This window comes from Tursiops truncatus, chromosome X (assembly GCF_011762595.2).
Source record: "Tursiops truncatus isolate mTurTru1 chromosome X, mTurTru1.mat.Y, whole genome shotgun sequence".
NCBI classification, from domain to species: Eukaryota; Metazoa; Chordata; class Mammalia; order Artiodactyla; family Delphinidae; genus Tursiops; species Tursiops truncatus.
In genome coordinates, this window is record NC_047055.1 from 104,121,229 (window position 1) to 104,140,929 (window position 19,701).

The 19,701-nt window shown below is 37.4% G+C and overlaps 1 protein-coding gene across 1 annotated transcript in view; it reads right to left on the minus strand.

The window, feature by feature from the left end:
• The window catches only part of IL1RAPL1 (interleukin 1 receptor accessory protein like 1), a 653,815-nt gene extending 635,328 nt beyond the window's left edge, over positions 1-18,487 (minus strand). Inside the window, exons 1-2 of the mRNA XM_073798899.1 lie at positions 18,409-18,487; positions 17,331-17,610 (exon numbers count right to left, since the gene is read on the minus strand). Coding sequence (XP_073655000.1) covers positions 17,331-17,610; positions 18,409-18,487 — 359 coding nt within the window. The remainder of the gene's footprint in view (positions 1-17,330; positions 17,611-18,408) is intronic.
• Between the last annotated feature and the right edge of the window lie 1,214 nt (positions 18,488-19,701).

Genomic DNA, 19,701 nt, shown 5'->3' on the forward strand with positions numbered 1-19,701 from the left:
AAAGGTAATGATTAAATCCTGTAATGACAAAAATACCTTAAGTCCTTTATCATGTAAGGGCACCAATAAAAACTGTAATTCTTTCAAGATCAGAGGTCTAGTTAACTGCTCAGAGCAAACAAGTCTATAGGCCTCACACTGAAACAAAAGAAGGAATTCAGAGCTGCCAATTTTATAGCCTCGTTAAACCAGGGAAGCCACACACAACTCTTGCTGATGAGGAAATTATGGCAATTACCAAAATTGTCAAGGGAAAGGTATGACAATATGTAAAAATTTCATGGCTTGAGTTTAAGATCAGAAATTAATATTCATGATAAACATCAGAGTCAAGGACATAGAGCTTTGCACTCCAGAATTAAAGGTCTTAAACTCTAATTTTAGAGTAGTCTTTAAGTACTGTTTAGACAAACAAAAATGTTATTTCCTCCAGGGGGGCTATTAGGGTAAAGAGAGAGCTGTCATATTCACTTAATTAATGAAAACAACATTCAGAGATCAAGAAAGTTTGATATTTTCAAATCTTTACTTTGTAAACCAAAGCCTTTGAACAGACATTCATAGTGGCAATTTTCATTAGAAGTACAATTACTTGGAAATTGCGATTTAGGAATTAAAATATTTTCATTCTTTTGTACAAGATATCTACATGGGATTTCCACACCATGTCAACAAAGTTAAAACACAGGCTGTTACTCTGCACACTACTGGCTTCCCTAATTAAGAACTTTTCAGAAGGCTGAATAATCTGCAGTGCTCATTCATTTGAAGATCACAGCAGTGCAATCTGGAAGGCACCCTGCTATGTCTTTACTACCTATGATTCCATTTGTAAATTAAATTTAGATGGAGAGGTAAATAGTCTTTGTAAGAAATTAACTACGTAGTACATCGTTAACATTCTAGAAGGAAGATGTATAATTTATATTTAATTAGCTAATATTTTATAAGGAGGTATATACCTTGTATTCACTCACTTTCAATCTACTACATGCTGGGTGCCATGTCAAGCACTGGGTCTCCTCCATCGAGAGACTCTTTATATTCCTATGATTTTATAAAGCACCCTGCTGTCCCTGAACTTGTATGGGATATGATTCCCTTAAAAGGATCACTATTACCTGAATATCAATTCTCAAACTTACTGTGGATAAGAAAAATCTGGATGCACATTGAACCGTCAGGTTCCCAGTCCTTGTTTCCCCAGAAATTCTGATTCAATAGGTATGTGTTAGGATCCAGGAATTTTTTTTAAACTAGTGATTTTTTAAACTGGTGATTATTAAAATCTAATTATACATCAGATCATAATTTGAGAAACAGTGGGTAGTAGTTTTCAACTTTTTTTTTGTTACAATTCCCTTGAAAGATCTTAGAAAAATCCTGGGTGATTTAAGTTGACATCTATTTTTTGTAAGTTTAAAGAAGTTTATTTATTTGTTTAGTAGGAGGGAAGAATATTAAATATTATAAATATCAAATAGGATAACTGGAAAAAATACATCATGGCATGATTTGATGAAACAGAATTTTCATTTTTTAAGAAAACTATTTGGGGGGGGTGATCATGTATACCAAATATATGAAAAACAACAAATAAAATTTACCCCTGGGTTTTATCAAATGTATCTTGAAAATATGATAGTTCTATAAAACATTCCAATTACATTTAATTTAGTATCACTACTATATGTTGTTTTGGCTGTTCTGAATTGAGAGTATACCAACTTGGATTAAGCTTCAAACTTATCAGAAATGCTGTAACACAGAGAAGATCTCTGAGTTTAAGCAGCCTTGATTTTTCAAACTAATATTTCAGACTATTCTTTTGTTTGACACCTAAGTCCGTTTTGCATACAATACATCATAATGCAATTTCACTTCTGTAAAGTAAAAGAAGTGCTACTGTGAGCTATCAGGCAATTTTACACAAGAGTACATATGGAAGTTGAGGTTCGGGAGATGAATTTCCTTCAAACTACCTTTGTGGCACACCCCTTGGGAATTCTTTGTGCAACCCCAGAAATATTTGGATTTCAGTTAGAAGAGTGCAGACTTTGATTGAGAGTGAGCCTATACACCAAGTGGGCTAGGTTGGCCTGTTAGCTGACCTTAAGGCACCCTAATCTTTTCCTTCTTAAAAGCCAGGGCACAAGTAATTACTGTGTGAAAGACTCTTCCAAAACAGACTGCCAGCCTAGTCTAGGAAGAATCTCATCTGGCTTAAGTCACTGCTCTGCTCCCAATGGCTAGTCCAGTAGCTGGTGTAGAGTAGATACTTAATAATCTACTAGAAAATTCGTTCAATTGAGAATGAATACAGTATCAAAAATTCCTAGACATTTCAATCATGTCAACTACGTGCAACCAATTCCAAAGCTTCTTCAGTAACAGAAATAATATTCCTGTTTTAATGTAAAATAATGGTTGGTTTGCCATTAGTGGATTGGTTTACAGTGTCAAGACCAGAAAGACAGCCTAACCTTCAATATTAGGATAGATCAAGTGAAAATTTGTTGCCAGATTATTGTAATCATTCTTCAAATACAACTCCATCAAAGTTAATTGAAATGATAACTGTGTATAAACTTACTTACTTGAAGCAAATAAAGGAAAGTCTCCCTGGAATATCAGGAAAATAAGTAACTTATAAAATTTTTTTTAAAAAAACCTTTATTGAGGAGTAAGTGACAAATGTACACATTTAAAGTGTACAATGTGGTGATTTGATATACATATGTACTGTGGAATGATTACCAACATCAAGATAATTAATACATCCATCACCTAATTATAATTTTTTTTAAAAAATGAATTTTTATAATCATCAGTGACTATGAAGTCGGAGGATCCAGCTTGATTTTCAATATTTCTAAATATTAGCTTTGTTCTAATATCCTTTCCACATCTACATTACAGGACTCTAGGCAAAATGTAAATGTATAATATAAACATATTATAGGAAAGAGCCAATAATCGTTTGATGTTACCATTTCAAAACAAAGGCTAAGAGCCACACGTGGCTATTTCAAATTAAATAACATTTAAAATTCAGTTCTTCTGCTGCACTAGGACCATGGAGTAACCTTGTGAATGGAAGTCACATGCTAAGCACTGCAGTCTGGGCCTTGACAAACCCTGAAACTATCATACAAGTTCAGGAATGCCTATCTTTTACTTTACATGGGAGAATAAACTATCTTACTTAAGCTACTTTTCTATAATATGAAGTATAACTAATGATGTGATATTGCTTTAAAGTAGTGTTTTCATTTCTTTTTCTTTTTCTCTTTTTTGCTTTTTGGGCAATGTAAGACATTTTCCAGAAACCACTGGAACATACTTCAGATGTTACTCATTCACTCCACAACCCTGACCCTTTTATAGGACTCTCTTTTATGACATTCATGGGAGAAAATGGGGATCTGTAACTGAGAGATATAATGAAATCATTTAAGCGCTTGTTCAATTACCTTTTAAGTTTTTGTTTTATAACCTCAGATTCTATATCATGAAGCTGTTACTAAATGGAAACCCTCCTGAAAGCCAGAAATGCCACCGTAAAACCTGCATAAATCCAGGCCACAGAGACTGATGAGAAAAGTCTTACTGATTCTTCACCTAAGCTTTAGAGAAGATGAATATATGGAGTTTCTATGTAACCTAATCAGAGTAATAAGCTGGTTGTCCATTTATTTCCTGGACAATGAGAAATTTTCTGGGAACCAGAACTAGAGATACTTGAAAGAGCAGGGATTTGTCCAATCAATACTTCTTCAGCAATGTTGATGAGGTAATTCTATAATTGGTTGTGAGTGAATCTGGGCAGAGAGAGAGGCTATTGCGGGCAGGATGCATATGCATATGCATATGTTGGGGACAGGTATGGTAGTATTGAGAATATTAATATTTTTTAATCCTTTCAGGAATTTTAAAGAAGGAAGGCTGTGGAAATAAAAAAAATAGAAGTTCGTTCAAGAATATGCATTATTCATTCAACAAGTACTGACAGAGTGTTTACCGCATGCATAGCAAAAATGATCTACTGAGTCATTTCAGTATATGTGGAGGGATGCTTCTTGGCTGTGCCAAAATTGGCTACTAATTTCCCCTCAATATCTGCTTCCTCTTCTTGCTCAGTGTAGCAGATACTTTTGGTGTCCCACTCAGAATTTCTTAACCCGCTGTTGTACCCATACCTCAACTGCTGTGGGTGTTGACTGGACAAAGCTCACACCTGTACCCTTTTCCAGAGACTCATCTTAGCATGACAAGAGCCACCTGGATAGAGATGACTGTGAAGTCCAGGCCCTGCCCCCTTGCTTCAAGGGAGGATAAATTCTGCGGTGCAATTTATGTTCCACAGCTCCCTGGGGGTCAGGATGAGTCTAGACTTTTGAAAACTCACCTTTTCCTAGCTTTTTCTCTTGAGTGCACTCCTCAGTAGATCACTTGCACAAGAATCCCTGTCTTGGGCTTTTCTTCTAGAGAAACGAATTTAAGATCCTCAGTAATAGACCTCTATGTTGTTATCAGGCACATGGGTACTAATAATAAAAACCACATATCCCAGCCACCACTACATTTTCATGTAATTATGTGAACAAGTTCTAGCCAATGAGATGTAAGGAGAAGTGACATAAATAACCTCTGGGTCTTGTCCTTTTTTTTTTTTTTGTGGTACGCGGGCCTCTCACTGCTGTGGCCTCTCCCGCTGCGGAGCACAGGCTCCGGACGCGCAGGCTCAGCGGCCATGGCTCACGGGCCCAGCCGCTCCACGGCATGTGGGATCTTCCCGGACCGGGGCACGAACCCGCGTCCCCTGCGTCGGCAGGCGGACTCTCAACCACTGCGCCACCAGGGAAGCCCCGGGTCTTGTTCTTAAAAGTGGAAAGGACCATGTTCTTTGTTCCTTTCATTACATATTGCTGTTTATACTAACATGGATATGGTGGACAGAACTTCATCTTGGAAAATAAGGATGAGGACCATACCCCCAGGGAGAACAGAGTGGAGACAGAAAAGAAACCTGAGGCCTAGACAATTCACAATTAGGCAGACATCATATAAGCTCTGAAATACCTATATCTGGAATTTTCTTTGAGCAGAAAGCTTCTCTTGTTTAAGCTACTGCTACTTCTAAGATTTTTGTTATATACAAATAACCTGTCCCCAAACCTGACAACTGATCAAAACATTTTTCTTTGCTCAGATCTCAGTGGTCATATATGCATAATCAGAGATGCAAAGATGAACAAGATGTTAAATCTCTGCCATTAAGGAGCATTAGCTCCTTAAAGGAAAAGAAATTTGAGCAAAGTATGGACTTTAGTTAATTTAAAAAAAAGAAAAAAGACTAACAAGTAGACTAACATAGAACCTAGAAAGGACCCCAGACATCTTTTATTTATTCAAGTGCTGTGTCAGGGAGCAATGGTGGGAACTCTATTTAAGGCTTTCCTAGAGTGACGGCTTAAAGTCAAGGCAACTTTATTTCTCAAGACCCTCAGATTTTGTGGTGAAAAAGTTTAGGTTTATACTGGAAAAGTATAAGATGTGCCTCTTGCTATTTTTTCCTTTTATTTGTTTCCCATAGCAACATCCAATCAGGCTCTCAACATCCAATCAAGCACCATCTCTGATGTATTTTTAACTTCCCAAAGTGATCTTGAATCTTTTTTCCTTGCTATACCTACCATTAAACCTCTAACCGTAGCCCCCATCACTTCACACCCTAATTATTGTAAAAACCCCTTGTCTGCTTTCCACGTTCCAATTTCTGTAAACATTCATATACTTGCTGGAAGATAATTCCAGAAAAACTGCTTTCAGCTTTCCATTCTTTGCTTTATACTTAGCTGCCATTTAAGTCTTGTTTTACCCTTCTTTACAGCCATCCCTCTCACCATCACCTACAAAACCCCATTTTCCATCAAAACTGATCTAGTCACTCTTTTATGAATAGACTGTGGTTTTTTTCTTTGTTAATAACAAGAGCAGTTTCTACTTTTGGCTTACCTATTTGCAGTTTGCAAGGCATTTTCTAGATCAGAGGTCAGCAAACTTTAGCCTGCAGGCCAAATCCATCCACCACCTATTTTTGCAAATAAAGTTTTACTGGAGCACAGCCGCACTCATTCCTTTATGTATCATCTGTGCCTCTGTCCTGCTACAACAGCAGAGTTGAGTATTTACAATAGAGACTATATTGTCTGCAAACTCTAAAACTTTCACCATCTGGCCCTTTACAGAAAAAGTTTGCCAACCCTTGTTCTAGATCATTTTAAAATTTTTCTTATACTAGTCTTCATGAAACCCTTCTGACAGGGAAAATTTTCTCCATCACACTTTCCCTAGCCATGTGTTTATTTTTCAAAGTCTTGCTCAAATCACAGGCTCTTCGTGAGCCCTTCTAAGAAAAGTCTCTTTATTGTCTTCCCTACAGGCATTAGGTTATTCTTCTTATTTTTTTCTTGGGAACCACATACAAAATTAGACTTAGAAAGAACCCTGGATAACCGGAGCTTCATACTCAACTTTTTCACTTATCCTAAACTTTGTTGATCAGCTGCTATTACTTTATTAGGCCTATTCACTTTATCTTTGCTTACTGCACCAACATTAGCAGTTAGGGGAAGGGGAAGCTGGGAAAAAGTGAGAGAGTAGCACTGACATATATACACTACCAAACATAAAACAGATAGCTAGTGGGAAGCAGCCACATAGCACAGGGAGATCAGCTCGGTGCTTTGTGACCACCTGGGGGGGGGGGGATAGGGAGGGTGGGAGGGAGGGAGATGCAAGAGGGAAGAGATATGGGGATATATGTGTAACTGATTCACTTTGTTGTACAGCAGAAACTAACACAACATTGTAAAGCAAGTATACTCCAATAAAGATATTAAAAAGAATTAAAAAAATAATAGAGTACAAAAGTATGACCACCAATAGTCTTGCTGGATTGTCAATGGCCTCTATGCCTGGCACATATATTGTTTGCAATTTTAAAATTTCCTCGAGGTAATTACCATTTATATCATATCATAGATATTCAGTAATGTTTGTGAAATATGATAAATGTACATGTTATAGCCATGACTGAAAAGGGCTCATAGTAATTCATTTTACCTAAAATAGAAAGAAAAAAAGGATACGTAAGAACTCAGCATTTACCTTTACATGCCTAATTATTTTACAAATGTATATTTCAGCAGCCAACCTATTCCATATTAGTTTGATACTTTTTGGAGAAAATTTATTAGCCTCTGTCTTCCCTGAACCTGCCACCATTAATTTCAAAGAATTTTCAAAGCTTTCTTTCTTATAAGACTTGGAAAGATAAGCCAAAGCTTTTCTCAATCCAGTGATCTAAGAAACTATCCCATCATCACTTGAGCAGAATTTATTTCATCTTCTTAGTATTTAGGAAAAAAATGGCTGTTATGTTGCAGACATGTATTTTCAGGATGATTTTAAAAATCAGTAAATTGAATAGCCAATTCACACAGCTCTAGGCTTTTACTTCCAACAATTGGGTTTGTTGTTTCTGAAAAGAAAGCACTCAGAAAGACAACAATCTGGCTAATTATTGCCCTGTTCAAAAATAGATCAATCCTTTAGAAAACACCTTCAAGTCTCAGATACGGAAAGAAGGGTAAACTTTAGTATCTGTCCTAGGTTGATTTACCACCTCAGCATGATCTCCAAGAATTATCAGAATTATGAAACTGGAAATTCTCTTTGAGGACTATTATGGCAAGAGACACATGTTACCACCAAAAGATTATAGAAAGAGTAACTGATATGCAGTTCTATATTTTCAATTTATCATCCGTATAAGACACTGCATCCAGACTTGAAACCTTAAAGACTTTCAATTGTATTTCAATGGATTTTTTTAAAGGACTACCTTATGTAGGCTTAATTGCATTTTTTATAGCCTATAAATTACAGCTGATATTCTCAAGGGTATACTGTGGTTTCAATTAAGAGAGGTAGTTTAACAATTAAGAGACCAAGACTGTGAAACTATATTAGGTCCTTGAAACACATATGCATATGATCATTAAGATTTCTGGGTAAGATATAAAACATTTATATGGGCTTTGATTGTCCTGAACAAAGGGAGACTCCTTGGGGCATAAATGTTTAAGACTTTCTAAAATGATGCTGAGATTATTTATCCTTTGATCTAAGAATGACTTGATTTTTAAGCAATAACCACATAAAACAATAATAAATATTAAAATTATCGTCTATCATACAAATTAAAATGAATGAAAACTTACCTCTACTACACCTACAGCTGTTACCTGTTGGTCTTTTAGGCCTAACATATTATTACTGTTTACTTCCACCTGGTGACAGTGAGGGTATATTACAGGCAGAGAATAGAACAGTGTTTTGGAGTACCAAAGGTCATGATGGAGGATAAGCAGTTCATAACTGGTGTTAGTTTCAGATAAGAGCTGTCATAAGAAATGGAATTATTTTTTTTCATGGAAAATGATAGGAATCAGAAAATGGTATATATATATATATTTTTTTTTTTTTTTTTTTTTTTTTTTTTTGCGGTACGCGGGCCTCTTACTGTTGTGGCCTCTCCTGTTGCGGAGCACAGGCTCCAGAAGCGCAGGCTCAGCGGCCATGGCTCACGGGCCCAGCTGCTCTGCGGCATGTGGGATCTTCCCGGACTGGGGCACGAACCCATGTCCCCTGCCTCAGCAGGCGGACTCTCAACCACTGCGCCACCAGGGAAGCCCCAGAAAATGGTATAATTTTGGCTATGCCAATGTTTTCCACAAGGCATTCTAAGAACATTAACCCCAATCACTATTTTATTCAGTAACTATTTTGTGGGTGCATGATCACTAACAACACTATCTCACACTAACTCTGAGGGGAAATCACATCAGTGATAACACGTTTGGGATGCAACGCATACTCTATCATCCAGAGAAGGTTGCTTAAACGGTCTTGGAGGAAAACCCTGAGATACTTAGCTATGAAGGTATATGAGGCATACACTAAGACAGGCTAAGCAAAGGGGTGTCTAAGAATCTGGTGCACTGTCTTCCAGAACCCTGACTCGCAAGTAGAGAGACAGCAGTCTTAAATATACTTGTGTGTGGCGCCTCTGCTTAATGGAATAGATTACAATTTAATACATAAAAGGCTCACAAGCATTTTAAGAAATCGTCCGAGTTTGTTGATAAAGTTCCAATTAAAAAGAGGCCCCTGGGCCCTTAACTTGCCATGGAAAAGAAGAGGATGGACCCAAAAGCCACAGAGAACGACTCCCAGTAAGCAGAACTGGGCCCTAATCAAAAATCTGCTGACGTGTGCCCAGCTGGGTTTTAGAATTGCTATGGTTCAGTGACTGCTCTGTATCTCTCACACATTTTGGATAGGATTATTTAGCTTAGTTATTTTATTCCTGTCTGACCAGAGAATGTTGGGTGTGTAAGGGTTAGATAACAAGTCTTTCTAGCTCACAGACCTTTGGATCAAGAGGAGCCACTCCTGAGCGGTTGTACTCAAGGAACTAAGCATGAAGAACCTCATTCACACATAGGTAATGAGGTCCTGGACTTGTAGCCCTATCTTGATGTCACAATAAGACTTTGGGGGTCTTAGGAATGGGGTGAGTGTACTTTGCATGTGTAAGGGCAGGGATTACTAAGGGCCAAAGGGCAGACTCTGTTGTACTGTTATTTTGGTGATCCCACCAAAAAAACACAACTTGTGGAATTCAAGCTCTTGTGAAATCTCCTCCCATATTAGCTCTAGACTCAGCTAATGGGCTATTAGTAAGCATGATGCAAATAGATGCTTGATAAGTCTTCATACATTCTGAGTTGCCATATAAAATGTCTGGCCATCCTGCTGGAGAGACAGTTGGAAAGACCACGTGGAGAAAAGGAGACCCTGAGAATTCATGGAGAGAAAGAGGCTCAGCCAATCCTGTATCCTAGTTGATTCCAGCCTCAAGTGACTATGGGCAAAATCAGCAGAAGAACAACCAAGCTGAGTCCAGGCCACATTGCAGAATCATGTGTAAATAAAATGGTTGTTGTTTTAAGCCACTTAGTTTGGAGGTGTTTCCCCCCCATAACAGATAACTGAAACAACTGTCTTTGGAGCAGTTTGATAAAAGTAGAAAGATGATAAACATATACTGGATCTTCTTCAAGAAATAGCTCTATATTCTTCAGATAGGCAGTGAAAAATGGAATTTCGGATGAAGGAACAAAGAGTAAAAGAGTAAGGAAAATTCATACTGTAATCTGCAAACAGCAGACAGGATGGTGAGAACACAGCACAAAGTGCCTACGGAGTCAAACACCCGAGATGAGTCTAGAATGAAAGGTTGAAGCTGGGTTGTAAAGGGATGTGTACACCAAGCAAAGTCTTCAGACTTCATACTGGGTGACAGGGCCCATTAAAGACTTTTAGGTAGAGAAATGAAATAGTATCTCTGTTGTGGACATATAATTGCACAACAGTGTGGAACAGTAACTAAAATAGGAAAAATCTGGAGGCAGAGAAACCACTTGAGAGGACATTGCAGTCACTTGGAGAGTAGAAATTAGTATGAACAACAAAGAATGAATTCAAAAGACATTTCTAAGGGTACATTGGAAAGGTCTTAGTAGCAATTAAGGCAAGCTAAAGAACGTTAAGGAAACAATGATAAGTGATAATTTTCTAGCTAGTGTTACTGGAGTGATAGTGATTCTATTTATCAGAAAAAGAAAGGAAACATCTGAGGAGGATATAGCTTTGTTGAGGTAAGTATCAAAATAGATTTTGGTACATGTTGAAGTCAATGTGTCTTTTAGACAAATAGGAAGAGGGGACTATTAGGAAAGTGAAAATATATTTCCGGTGCTTGTGAAAATGTTTGGATTTCGTTTCTGAGTCATTAATAAGTATTTATTAAGTGAAGCTACTGGAATAAATAAGGATAGGGGAGCAGTGGCTCACAAGCTGACTGCACAACAGAATCATCTGATATCTGGATTTAACAGATCTGAGGTGGTACACGGGCATCAATAGTTTTTAAAACCTCCCCAGTTAATTCAAATATGCAGCCAAAGTTGAGAGCAACCGATGTAGAAGAATAAAGGGAGAGAGTTGAAAACAAAATTCTGGTAAACACCAGCATTTAAGGAAAATTCAAAGAAAAGGTGTCCCAAGGAAACTTACTAAGTTATATATCAGAGAGCTAATAATAGACATGATAAAGGTCAGTGTTAAAACCAAGAGAGACCCAAGGGATCTGGCAATTCGAATTTCTTTGGCCCTTTCATGTAAAATTTTAATAGAGTAGCAATGAAGTCAAACAGTCTTTCATCATCTCCACTCTACTCTTAAACGCTTCCAATCAGCTTTTATTTTGGTTATTGTATTTTTCAGTTGCTTAATTTCCATCTGTTTCTTTTTATAACCTATTTTTATTTGCTGAGATTTTCCATTTTTTTTCATCGGTTTTCAGAGATTTTGTAGTTACTTGCTGAAGTATTTTTATGATCAGTGTTTTAAAATCCTTGTCAGATTCATCTCATTGTTGGTATCTTTTCTCATTAATGTTGTAATTTTCCTGACTCACGGTCAGGTCAGTGAGTATTTTTTTTTTTAACTCTATCCTGAACATTTTAGTTATTATGGGGATGTGGATCCTATTTCATCATGTTTTTCTTTTTTTAAATAAAGGCAACCTTCCTGTTGAAATGTAAAATGTGGGCCAAGTGGATATGTATGTTCAGCTTCCTCCTCAGCCATGCTGACACCCTTCCTGCCTTGTTGCCTCCAGCTCACTTCCTACTGGGCTCCACTGACACCAGAGGAGGGAAGGTCGAAAACTGGATGCCAACTAGCCCTACCTCGCACCACCTCGTCCTGCCTTTTTGATGGTAGAAGCTTTGCTCCTCACTGATACCAGAGAAGTGAGGTGAAGACTAGCAGTGACTAGCCCTGCCTCACAGTGCCTCGCAGATTCCCATTGATGCCAGCTGGGGGTGGAGACTCAGGACATCACTAGATTCCACTGACACTTCTCTTGCAAAAGAATATAATTCCTGCCTACTTCCTCTGGGTGAAAGATGGAAGATCAGGACCCCACTCATGTGTGCTGACTCTACCATAGCGTGGGGATCATATTATTGCTGCCTGCTTCCACCAGGCAGGGGATGGAAGATTAGCTCCCTGCCAACATCATCTGGTGGGACAAGTGGAGCAGTGTGGTCATCTCATTCCTCAAGTCCGGAGGTTCCTAGACAATCCTTCTTTCCACCTTTCACAACACTTGCTTTGCTTGTTGGCTGTGTTCTATCCAGCCTTTTCAGTTGTTAGGGGAGGACTGGGAGGAAGGCAGCTACTCCATCTTGGCAGTACCCCATTCTGTTTTAAACTGTGGCCACAGTATCTATAACAATTTATTGCACACTTATTTTCTCTGATGCAAATGATCTGAAGGTAAAAAAAAAATGTTTTTTAAAAGTCTTTGTAATTCTAGCATTAGCATATTACCTAGCGATCAGTAGTTATTTCTGAAATGGATGACTCAGTAAATGGATTTAACTGAGTACCTTTTGATAGATGCTTAATATGTACTTTCAATGAGAAAGAAGAACTTTTTAGTCTCTAAAGAGAAAATCAAGACTTGAACAAAGGAACTAGATACTAGATAAAATACATTCTATATATGTAATTTGAAAAAGTATGCTTTTAGAAAGAACTTAACACACAAAAATCAAGCATACTTCTAACAATGCTAATAATGTACATGTTGAAAATGAAATTCAAAAGGCACTATGATTTATAAACACACCAAAGAAAATGAAATAATTCTGTATAAATTCCATAAAATGTGTACAGGATTGTATGCTGAAAAATACAAAATGCTGAAGAAATCAAAAAAAGAAATCCTAAGTAAATGGAGAGGCCTACTGCATTCATAGATTAGGAGTTTCAACACAGTAGAGACAGTAATTTTCCTCAACTTGAGCTATACAGATTTAATGCAATGCTTACCAATATTCCAGTATAGTTCCTTGTAGACATAGATAAGCTTATGCTAAAATTTATATGGAGAGGAACAGGCCCTACAACAGCTAAAAGGATCTTGAAAAAGAAGGATAAAGTGGGAGGACTCACTGTACTTGATATTTAGTCCTACTATACAGCTATAGCTACACTAACCATGACAGAGTGGTACTGGCCAAGGGATAGACACATAGATCAAAGGTATAGAATACTGAATCCAGAAGTAAACCCAAGCAAACATGCCCAACAGATCTTGAATAAACATGCAAAAGCAATTCTATGGAGGAAGCTAAACTTTTTAAACAAGTGGTGCTGGAGCAACTGAACATCTATCGAAGAAGCTAAACCTTGACCAAAATAAACCTTATACCTTATATAAATATAAATTCAAAGTGGATCAGAGACAAATATAAAATGTAAAGCAATAAAACTTTTGGCAAAAAACCAATAATTTTAAAAACAATAGAAAATTTTCAGGATCTAGGACTAGGCAAAGAGTTCTTATATTTTTGTACCAAAAACACAATCTGTAAATTGAAAAAAAATAATGAACCGAACCTCATCAAAATTAAAAACTTTTGCTCTTCAAAAAAGCCTGTTAAGAGGATGAAAAGACAAACTACAGATAGGCAGAAAATATTTGCAAACCACATATCCAAGAAAGGATTAGTGCCTAGAATGTACAAAGAATCCTCAAAACTCAACAGTAAGAACACAAATAATCCAGTTACAAAATGGGCAAAAGACATAAACAGACATTTCACTGACAAGTATAAAGATGGCCAATCAGCACACGAAAATCCATCATTAGCCATTAGGGAAATGCAAATTAAAACCATGAGATATCATGATACACTGATGGGTACAATGGAAAATAGTGACAATACTAAATGCTGCAAGCATGTGGAGAAACTGGGTCATCACATATTGCTGGTGGGAATGTAAAATGGTACAGATACTTTGGAAGATAGGAGGGCAGTTTCTTATATGATTAAACATGCAACTGTCATACAAGTCAAATTCACTCTAGGGCATTTATCCCAGAGAAATGAAAACTTATGTTCACTAAAAATGTACATGAATGTTCACAGAATATCTATTTTCAATAGCACAAAATGGAGGCAATCCAGATGTCCTTCAATGAGGGAATGAACACTGTGCCAACGTCCATACCATGTAACACTACTTAACAATAAACAAGAATGAAAAACCCAATTCCAGTATTTTTTTTTCTTTTTTTTCTTTTTTTTGGCCGTACCGCACAGCATGTGAAACTTCCCTAACCAGGGATCAAACCCATACCCCCTGCAGTGGAAGCGCAGTCTTAACTGCTGGACCACCAGGGTAGTCCCTCCAACATTCCTGAATTGCAAAAAATAGACATGGAGAACAGATTAGTGGTTGCTGGGGGTTTGGGATTGGGGTGGGGAGGTGGATATGGACAACAGAAGGGATCCTTGAGGTGATGGCATTGTTCTGTATCTTGAATGTATCATTGTCAATATGCTGATTATGATTTTGTACTATAGTTTTATAAAATGTTACCAGTGAGAGAAACTGTCTAAAGGATTCATGGGATCTCCCTATATTATTTCTTGCACATGAATATGAATCTACAAAATAAACTTTTAGCCAAAAAGTAGTGTGCCAAACAACTTGGTATGTTACAATTTAGAGGACATTAAATTACTTACACAAGCACCAGCTCGCTATGCATATGAAACTGCTAATAAGGCATAACTCGGAAGAGGAGGATTAAAAAATCGGGAGTCAAGAGGAAAGGAAAATTTCATTTTTTTAAAAGTAAACTTATTCTTTTAACTGGCAATAAAGGAAAAGAAAGTAGTTACACAGCTCTCCTTCATTCACTTTTTCATGTAAAAATAAAACATTCAAGAAGGAGAAAACTGAGTAAAAAGCCAGGTACCATGGAACCAAGAATTACGTGGTATTATTCTATCCAAAATAGCTACTTATAGATGGGAGTAGGAAAGCTCTTGTTCATTACACTGAGAGTAATCTTAGGCGTTTCCGTTATTTACACCATTGACTTGTACATATTTAGGTGTAAACACTGTACATGAAAACGCTTGTTAAAACTTTTCATTGATAAGTTAATAACCCAAAACACTTATCAGAAAGACTAGAACCTTTGAGCAGCAGCTAACATTTTCAAACTTCTAAAACTCTTCATAAGTGGATTATTTAAAAACGAATGGTGACAGTTTTGTGGTCTGATAGCTAACAACATGCCAAAATGTCAGTGACTCAACTAACAGCCCTGGGCTCCCTTCACGTCATCAGCACCAAGGCATGCTATTTAAACTGCTGTTTATAATGATTTTGAGTACCACTTTCCAAGTTGGAACAGGAAGCCGGATCAACACTAGCTTCAAATCAATTGGAACACTCGAATTCCAGTGACAAAAGCATCTTTTCCTGCAGTTTATCGCTTTCTCTAGAATACCACTTGACACATATAAAACTTTAAGGTGTTTGTCTTTTAGTTTCACCTTCCATTAAAATATAGACACACGAACATGTGGCAAATGTCACTGTTCTTGAAATTCTGTTACCTTCATTCATTACTGCAACTATAAGTTCAGACATTTTAACGCAATTTCTGAGCATTGGATCACTGTGTATATTTAAACACATCAAAGGATTGCAACTTCAGTGCTTCAGAAGTTCACATTACTAACATAAACACAACCTTATTTTCCCATCAAAAATAAATAATGAAATTAAGTGTTAGACTATGGACATTCAGCTCAATTCGAATCTCAGATAAATGAGGACATTTGCCTATCTTGAAGAATCACCTCCTACACATGCATCAACAATCAGAAATAATGTTTTTTAAGAAAATGCAGCAGATATGAAATTAAATCTGATAACTATTTGTCAAGTAAGAACAGCCAGTGCAAACAGTACTCTAACTATATTAGTATGGCGATTATTTATCAATGCACCTACAAAAACTTTACTTCTATTAAGAGTTATGTTTAAACATAAAAGGGTTGGATTCCCTTTTTTAAGGGAAAGAACAAGAGTTGGCAAAGGAATAGTGCATTTGTTCTTTTATAATTCATTCCACATTTTTCCCAAGCAGAACTTTATTTGCATTCATTTATATTTTCCAAAATGAACTCTGATTTATATGTTGTCAGCGTTAAAAAGATAAAGTTATGTTTAACTTTCATCTGGCTTTGACCTATTTTAACATCCTAACACACCTGTAGCCATAACCCTCCATAAAGGTTATTCTTATAGGCTGATGATGAGCGGGAGACACAAACCTTATGATAGAGGAGTAATAGCTGCTAATGAGAATTTCAGAAGTGCAAGTCGAACTTTGATTTGAAAAAGACACTAGGTGATTCTGAGACTTTCTCCAAATTGAGAATCAACTGCTTTAGATTTGGCTTTATATATAAGTCGAAATAGGGACACAAAGAAATAGATTTAAACACACCCTCTATATGCCTATGCCCTGCTTTGCCAATGTTCTTATAGTCTAATGACATCCACAGTCATTCACAGTCCATGAAGGGCTAAATGCTTAAACTGAGACTTTTAACTGCTAATGTGAGACATGGATATTGTCTTAACGCGTTATCACTAAGCAAAGTACATATATCTCTTCCAAAAGCAGACGAAGATATGTAGATGTGTAATGGGTTTCTTTGTGGATTAAGGGCACAGGCTTTGTTATTAACTTTTGCATTGGCCCTGAGGGACCCAAAATATTTTTGTATTGACTCAGCATTTTTAGTCAATAAAATGATCTGGAACATAGCCTTCGCATTCCCTAACATGGCAAGGCTGCTTTCCTCTTCCTGTGCACATAACACGTTACCTAAATCATCTTTGCAGATGTGTTCGAACCAGAGGTATCTGTGCTCTATCTGTCTGTGAAGGGCAATAACAAAATGTTACAACCCATTTAGCAATAAACTATGCATCCTTTCTGCAAGTCTTTGCTTACATTTTATTTGCAACATTTCACCTCCTCTATAAATTTTATTTCATAGTCTTTAGTAATTTCTGGCAACATAAGTAGATACCCAGATGGTATCTCTTTTCTCCATAAGCCAGAGATAATGTCTCAATATAAATTCCAATGCCATCGTTTTATGATTTAGATTCTAAATTTTAGAAAGCAGCAACACACACAAATATTGAGACCATAGCCTGAGGTGAAAGGGATAGCAGCAAAATTTAGGTATAAGAAAGCAACATGTGATATAATTGATTCAACAGTAACAAAATCAAGAGTATACCTGATGACACAGGCGTAAAGACCACTATCCTGCAGTAATGTTGGCCGGAACCAAATGGAGTCCTCTTCCTTGCTCATTCTACTTCCATCAAAGGCTATTGGCTCTTCAAAGTCTCCAGGGCCAGAGCTTTTGTACCACATCAAACTGAGTCCAGCACTCTGGGCTAGGGAGTAATTGGCTCTGATATAACCATAAAAGAGTGCACATTTGATTCGAACAGGCTCTCCCACCAAAACTTGGTATTTCTTGATATCGACAGACCAATCTGTGCATCCATCAGCTGTAGTTTAAAAAGACAGAGAAAGAGAGAAAGAAAAAACATTAGAGGAAAATGGAATCAATTAGTTCATTCATTCATTTATTCATTCAACAATATTTATTGAGCATCTATATTGGACAAGATTCTTCTCTAAGCACAGACTATGCAGCAATGGATAAAACTCAGAAGGGCACTGAAAAGTAATTTATCCTACTAACAAACAATATATTCAACATTTAGTTTGCTTCTGCTGATATTTATTCTTAGTTTAAATCAGTGTGATGGTTATTAGCTTATGGCCTTCTCATTCTAAATCCACATGTTTGCCTGTTCTTTGAAAATGGATCTGGACCTGTGAAACAGTTTTCCTTTGCTAGCTGGCACTGACACTTTGTTAGTAAAGTGTTCTGAAGAGAGATTTCAAAGGAAAGGGTTTGCTCCCTGGTTCCAGCATGCTTGCTTGGAAGGCTCTTGCAGTATGCAAGGTCCTGCAGTACACGGTAGCAGCTTGGTAATTTTTTAGCAGATCCTCAGGTGAGACACCTTCTCATGAACAGCTTTCCCAGATACCTTAGAAGGCAAGTCCCTGTCCAATTGCAGAGGGCAGACTTCCAACCAGTTCTACCGGTGTGCCACCTCAGTGACTTCTGCCATTCAGTAAGCCATGAATTTTCCCAGTAAGGTCTGGCTCTCACTCTGGGAATGGGAAGATGGGAGCTTTTCTTTGGGTGCTCTCAGCTAGGGGTAATGGCGGCCATTCCTCTATTCTTTACAGTTCTTTTGTTACAGACTGAACGTTTGTGTCCTCCTAAAATTCACATGCTGAAGGCTTAATCCTGAATGTAATGCTATTTGGAGGAGGGGCCTTTGGGAGATAGTTAGGTTTATATGAGGTCATGAGGGCAGAACACTTATGAAGAGAGTAGTGCTCTTATAAGAAGAGACACCAGAGCTTGCAACCTTTCTCTTTCTCCTTCTGATTACTTATAAAGAAGATGCCACGTGAGCACACAGCTAGAAGGTGGCCATCTATAAGCAGGAAAGAGGGCCCTCACCAGAAACCAAATCAGCCAGCACCTTGATCTTGAATTTCTCAGCCTCCAGAACTGTAAATTTCTGTTGTATAAGCCACCCAGTCTCTGGTATTTTGTTATGGCAGCCTGAGCAGACTAGTACATCATTCCTTCTTACTAGCCAATCCTTCATTACTCCAATAACCTATTACATTGAAAAACTCTTTATATAAGCTTTCCTTGTTCAACTTAGTGTATTTTTTTTCTCTCTGATTGGATCCACACAGATAAAATGAGGAATAAGTGTTGTACAGCCAAACAAGACAAAAAGAAATACAACAAAAGTGGGTCATGCTCTAGTAGTGATTCACAGCCAGAGACACAGGTAGATGGTTACTTTGCTGATTTCTGGGAGCATTAGGGGAAGTGTAAAGTAGAAACCATGGTGGGAAATGGAGCTGATGGGATGGGAACTAATTGTATTTTCTGAGTTTCTTGGAAGTACCATCTTCCAAATGGCATCTTGGCACCATTTTTATCACCTCTCTCCCCTACATACACACACACACACACACACACACACACACACACACACACGCACGCACACACACACACACACACACACACACACACACAACAGGTCACCACAGGGCAGGTACATCACCATGTTTACTATCATGGAGAAGTTGTGGATCTCCTGCCTAGAGAGAGCACTTGCTCAACCCCTAGCAACAAAATCAATCTGACATAGCTCACAGTATACAAATACTGAGCAAAAGGGCAAAAACCAAGAAAAGAGGACCTCTAACAGCAGTAGCATCTGAGTACTGCAAGCAGGGTTTAACTCACTAGAGATTAAAAAGAGGGCAACTTGAAGGATCTGAGAACAGGAAAATTCATGTAGAATTCAAAAGAAGGAAAATGATCAAAATGAAAAGGAAGATGTATATTAGAGCAAACAACACACATAATTATGGAATTATCCAAATTTCTTATCTTAAAATATTATCTAACATCTGATGAGCACTTAATTATGTGCTGAGTTTACAAATTTTCATTCCCCTTTCACAAAAACACCCATTCAGGCTTTGGACTCATT